General features: G+C 53.9%; 1 protein-coding gene across 2 annotated transcripts; it reads right to left on the bottom strand.

The window, feature by feature from the left end:
* Window positions 1–276: 276 nt before the first annotated feature.
* GCC1 (GRIP and coiled-coil domain containing 1) lies at window positions 277–5,483 on the bottom strand. 2 transcript variants are annotated; one of them, XM_059396466.1, is made up of 2 exons: window positions 4,068–5,483; window positions 277–3,229 (listed from the first exon to the last, which is right to left on the bottom strand). In XM_059396466.1, exons 1-2 carry the CDS (start codon window positions 5,097–5,099, stop codon window positions 1,874–1,876), a joined length of 2,388 nt encoding a protein of 795 aa, XP_059252449.1. In that variant the 5' UTR covers window positions 5,100–5,483; the 3' UTR covers window positions 277–1,873. The 2 variants fall into 2 exon arrangements, with proteins under 2 accessions (XP_059252449.1, XP_059252450.1); XM_059396467.1 differs by having other exon boundaries at window positions 277–3,169.
* Window positions 5,484–6,000: the final 517 nt, after the last annotated feature.

Raw genomic sequence — 6,000 nt, 5'->3', positions numbered from 1 at the left:
AGCATGGGGACGAGGAGAGGCAGAGGGACAAGCAGACTCCCTGCTGAGTGCAGAGCCTCATGAGGGGCTCGATCCCAGAACCCTGAGATCCTGACCTGAGCCGGAGGCAGGTACCTAACAGACTGACCCTCCCAGCTACCCCTCAAACTCATGGATTAATATATTATCTCCATCCTTTTTATTCACCACTTACACTCACATTCTGTGTATGTGTATATACATGTGTGTGCGCGCACGTGTGCACAGGCATGCATATTGTTAAAAAAGCACATTAAGTCAGGTTGTTCAGATTTAATGACTCTGTGGTCTGTTATCATTTGAACACATCACATCTGTTTCATTGAGTCTGCTGTTCCTAGACAGTCTAGGACATCCAGCCTCCCAATTAGAATATTTAATCAAAGTCTTCTGGCACCCTAAACCCTCACAAAACAGCTGTGATGACATAACAGAAAAGATACGTATTAGTCCAGTCAGTGACAAACCATTGGTCTTTAGGGTCAAAAGATCTCTACAACCAGATCAAGAGCAGATGGAGGAAAGGGCAGAATAGGGGAACTGATATTGTCTGAACCCAACTTTTCTGAGCCCCTCCTTTCCAGACGGCCTGAAGCTCCCTTTCCTTATGTGCAGATTAAATCTACTTGTGCAAGACCAAACATTTAAAAAAAAAAAAAAAACAAAAAAACCCAGGAAGGAGGAAAAATTATAGTAATGCATGTAGAGAAGATGAGGATTGTGTACTGAAACTCTGTGACCCGATAAAGACATGGGCAAAATACCCTGGAGGCAGTAACCCATGAACACTCTGGCTTGCAGGGACATGAAGATTTAGCCAGAATGCTGTCCATGGGGGCAGCTGGCACCCCCAGCCCCTCGGCTGAACTTCCACCACATTCTTGTGAGGGTCACAGAATCTTCTAGAATCAGCAAATCCTCCTCTTCTCAGTCCCTACAAAAGCAGAAACAGCTGCGGGGAGGTGAGGAAGTTGTAAATCTCTGAGCTAATTCTTTGTAACTAGATAGGCTCAGAGTTTCCCAATCAGATCCTCCGCTGTAAGAAAGCCAGGGTTTTTTCTTAATGCAAATTCAGCATCGAGGAAAAGCTAGCAAAATCATTTACTCACAATCCCAGACCAAGCTGAGACAGACAGGTTAAGGCAGGGTCAAATGCAAGAGGCCCATGGAAACCCTATCCAGGCCAAAAGCAGGTTACTCAGGAAATCCACAGGACTGACATGGTGCTCGGGGCCCTCTACATACATACTACATACTTATAGGTATGTTTTGTCCAGACTGACCAGGCCGTACCTAGCCCCAGCTAGGTACCTGTTCCAGAATGGAAGAATCTGTGGACAACAGGGAACAATCGGTCACTATTTCAAACTTCCTGGTTCCTCTCCGGCCCTGATTTATGTCCCCAGAAAATTGGGGCACCGGTGGACCAGACTCAGATTATGAGATGGGGCATAAACAGCCGGTCCTTGTGAGTATTTAGAAATAACTGAACTCCCTTTGGAGTCACATTAACTCCTGGTTCTGTGCTAGGAGTGTAATACTAAAACAGAAAGTCTTATTTTAAAATATTCTCACCACCTCCCCAACTTTGGCACCTCCCAGTCTTCATCTGTCCCCTGTCTTCCCTCACAAATGCACCATCCGAGTATTACTGGGACATTTTCGGGATCTCTAGGGCCCAAGGACAACGTGGCTTTCATGGCATTTGGCAGAAAATCCCATCCCACATTAAAGACTCTTCCAGTTCAACACAGTGAAGAAAAAATTATAATGTTAAGAGAGGGGGCAGCAGAAACCAGTCTGTCCCTTCCCCCACTAGAGGCACAGAGATTTCGGGAGTCCTCGAAAAGGGCATTCATCTCTTGCCAGAAGGCCACCAGCTCCCACCGGTGGGGAGGCGCGTGATGGCTTGCTTCTCCTCGGGACTGAAATGCAAGATGGTCAGGATGGCCGTGAGGGTCTGCTGGCGGCCCAAGCTGTCAGGCAAGGTCAGGAAGCGGTAGATGATATTTTTGAGGTACTCCAGGTTGGCTCCCTCCCTACTCTGATCCCTGATGTTCTTCTCAATGTGGCTCTGCAGGGCGGCTACCTGCTCTCGGTGCCGCTCCCCGTCCTCCAGCAGCCGATCCTGCAGCTGCCGAACCTCCCCCTCCAGCCTGTGCTTCTGCTTCCGTAGCGACGCGATCTCCACCTCCTTGCGGGCCAGCTGCTCGGCGTACAGGAAGAACGTGGGCTCGTTGGCCGCGGCCAGCTGCAGCGCCTGGGTCAGGCTGTCCGGGGCCGACACGTCGGCCGGGTCCCCGGGCCCCCCGCCGCCCACCGGGCTCCGGCGACCCGGCAGCCCCGAGGACAAGGCCACGGAGCGCAGCTGCTCCAGCTCCAAGTCCTTCTCGGCCAGCACAGCCAGGGCCCGGTCCCGCTGCTTGTGCAGCTCCTCTTCTAGGCGCAGCGCACGCTCCCTGAAGTCCAGCTGGCTCTGCTCCAGCTCCTGGCGGTGCGTGTGCTGCAGCCGGGCCAGCTCCTGCTTCCAGTCCTCGGCCTCCTGCCCGTGCTGGCGCTCGAGCTCCTCGCAGGACAGCCGCAGGGAGATGTACTTCTCCTTCAGCTCGGCGAGCTGTTCCTGGGCCTCCTCCAGCTCCTTGGCCAGATTGCCGTCCTTGGTGTTCTTGCTCTTGAGGACCACCTGGGCCCTCATCTTGTACCTCTCGAACTCCTCCTTCAGCTGCTTCAGCTCCTGTTGGTAGTAGAGTGCCGAAGCCTTCTCCCCGTCGGCAGCCTCCGAGCCGGCCATTATCTCCAGGTCACAGAGCTTCTCCACGTCCAGGGTCACCTGGCTTTTCCTGGCCGCCACCTGCAGCAGCCTCTTCAGCTGCTCCATCTTATCCTTCAGGACGTTGACATCCAGACTGGACTCCTCGCCATGGCTGTCCAGCGGGGAGCGGCTGGAGGCGGCGAGCGCCAGCGTCTTGTTCTCCAGGTCCAGCTGCAGGATGCGCTCCTTTAGCTTCTGGATAGCCAGCTGGTCCTTCTGCTTGGCTTTCTCATAGGTGCCCAGCAGCTCGGACAGCTCAGAGATTTGATTCTCCAGGGCCGCCACCCTCTGCTCTTCCACCTGAGATTGCTGGCGTAGCTGATCTTCCGCAAGGGCTGTCTGTAAGGCAAGGGGACAGATGGAAATGCGTCCAGAAAAGCCACAAAGGCCTAGAGCAAACTGAGAGAGCAAGAGAGGGGAGCAATGGGTCACAGGACTCAGATGGCTTGTTTTGAGAAGGGTCACTGGGGCTTTTCCTGTTGCTTTGGAAACTAACGAACCTTCCTATAACCTGGTGGGGTTCTGCTCCCAGAGATACATCACAGCAAACAATATTAAGAACCTCCGCGTATCTACTGTTGTTCTGCTCTAGTGTCTCCTGTCTCCTGTCATACACAAGGCTCACACGAGAACTGCGTTATCTTTGTTTGTCATCTGTTGCCCCAAATCCCAGTAAGAAATCACAGGACATTCTTTTCCTCTCCCAATATTCCTGGAAGTTCAAAACTCAGTTGGATTGCTCTCCATGCTGAAAGGAGCACTGTAAAATAGCACACCTTTCCAGAACAGGTTAACTGACTAGAAGCAATTATAAGAGGTTGCTTCTGAGACTTCTTTTAGCACCACCTCCTCCTCCCCGCAGCCACCCTACCTACAGGCGTATACCACTCCCTGTGTAAAGCATCTGCCTAGAGGCAGACACACTCCTTTCACTGCATAGCTGAAACTATACTGCCCCACAGAGCACAGCTGCTAAGATGCCAAGGCCAGAAGTTCAGAGGTGTCTTGTCCCAAACCAGCCTACACTGAGGAAGTCCACAACCTGTTGGAAGCACATTCTGTGGATACTGTCAACAGCACACCGCACCGACTTCCCAGGACTCACAGTGCAACCTCCTGAATAGCATCAACAATGGACACGGCAGCCACTTAGTTCTAATTACCAAAGGAGACAAAACCCTGATATTTCCCACTTTAGGCTAAATGACTAACATTTGAAGGAGATGACAGTAATTACCTTCCTCATTTCCTGCTGCAGCTGAGCCTGGAAATGGCTCTTCAGGCAGGCAGCCTCTTCCTGAAGCTCCCGCAGCCGAGGGTCGGGCCGATTCTTCTCATCCCGAAGAGCCTGCAGCTCACCTTTCAAGTCCTCCACCTCACGGGTCAGCTGCTTGGTCTGCAGCTCAAACCCTTCCATCTGACCAGCTGCATAAGCCCGTCCTGCCAGGGCTTCTCTGGTCTCTTCCAGCCGAAGCTCCAAGTCCTGGCGCTGGGTCCTCTCCTCCTGCAGCAGTTTCTGGAGCTCACGAAGCATCAAGGCATGGTCACTTTGCTCTTGGGCCCGATCATGCTGCTGGGTGATAAGTCGGGCTTTGGTTTCTGCTATCTGCTCCTGCAGCCCCTTCAATTCTCCCTCCAGACGGCCCCGCTCCTCTTCTGCCTTTTTACTGGTATCCTCTAAGTCCTGTTTCATCTTCTTCTTGTCAGCCAGGTAAGAAGCTTCCATGCGAGACTTCTCCTGGGTGACTGTAGCCAAAGAGCTGGTCAAAGTAGCCAACTGAGTCTTCAGCTGGTGCAGTCGTTTGTCCACTTCCCCACCCCCAGATGGTCCATCCCCACTGCTACTACTAACGCCACTCTCCGAGCCGCTGGCTTCTTCGGACTTTGGAGGTGGGGGTCCACGAGCCGGCCTGTCATCCTCTACCCCAAATTCACCCTTGGTGCTGGTGAGACTTGCCGCAGTATCCAAGCTGGTGGCGGTCCCAGTGCTATCCTCGCTTTGAGTGGAACATCGGTCATCCACAGAGTCAGGAAAAGAGAGGCCTGGAGGCTGGACACCTGTGAGGCCCACATCTGCCTCGTGGGATACCGACAGCACCTTAATGCTGGCCTCTAGAGCCTCCTTCTCTTTCAGGAGGCTTTTATAGGCGCGGACCACATCCTTAAGACGTGCCTGGTACTGGAGGAGCTGCTTCTTCTGCGTCTCAATGGTCTCCAGCAGGTCCTTCTTGCTCGGTCCGCCCCCGAAATTCATGCCAAACTTCTCCATGTTCAGAACGGGTTGCTCGACGTCGGCCAGAAGAGGGTCGCGAAGACCTTGGCGGGGGCAGTGAACGACGGGGAGATAACTGTTCCCGAAGGCGCTCCTCCAAGCTGTCGGAGACCGGATGCCGGACGCGGGGCAGCCTGCAGAAGCGCCTGCCGGGTCCTAGGCACCGAGAGCCGCGGCCAGTCCTATCCTAAAGGGGCGACGCCACCACAAGAGAAGCACACGGCCAGGAATCGCCTGTACTGTCCCAGAAACTGCTTCGCACTCGCCCGGGCCACAGCAGGCCCCACCGGCCCTCGGCCCACGGTCGGCCACGGGTTTAAATCCAGCGTATCTCCATCACGACTTTCTAAGTACAGCAGCCGGAGAACGGCGCTTCCGGGTTCCCTGGAAGTGACGACAGCGCGACGCAACAGGCTCCGCCCCCAGAGGGCGCGCGGTAGGCGGAGCTACTTCGGCGGGTGGGTGGGAGGTGGCCTGTTCTGAACCCAGCTGGGCTACGAACGCAGGGCAAGCAAAGTCGAGTACTCTGGAGTGTTCATGTTTTCGCGACGGCGCCCGAGCTTACCTTCGGGCTACGAGGAGCGAGGGTCGGGGGGCAACGCCGCACTGAGTCCTTCTCAAACACCCGGATGAGCGACGCTTCCCCACATTTGGGGCTCAGTATCTCTGTCCCTGAAGATCAACAAGTCAGACTCCCATTTAGACTACGAAAACTGTAACCCTTGATAGGACAGTTTTGGCACCTGTTCGGTGTACAGTATAATAATTATTAGCACCCTTCCTGAGTTCTGCTGAGTTGATTCAACAAATATATGTGGAAGGCACCCTAAGGCCATGACCTCCATCTTACGTGCCAGCTGTACTCCAGGACCGTCACAAGAGTTTTGTTATTTACCCC

This window comes from Mustela nigripes, chromosome 4 (genome assembly GCF_022355385.1).
Source record: "Mustela nigripes isolate SB6536 chromosome 4, MUSNIG.SB6536, whole genome shotgun sequence".
Lineage (NCBI taxonomy): Eukaryota > Metazoa > Chordata > Mammalia > Carnivora > Mustelidae > Mustela > Mustela nigripes.
This window is presented reverse-complemented; position numbering and strand designations above follow the sequence as displayed.

Bases quoted from the DNA above. Each gene is read 5' to 3' on its own strand.
- GCC1 (XM_059396466.1), bottom strand. From the start codon at position 5,099: ATGGAGAAGTTTGGCATGAATTTCGGGGGCGGACCGAGCAAGAAGGAC. The intron at 3,230-4,067 runs GTAATTACTGTC...TTGCTCTCTCAG, and splicing joins TGCAGCAGGAAATGAGGAAG to TTTGCTCTAGGCCTTTGTGG.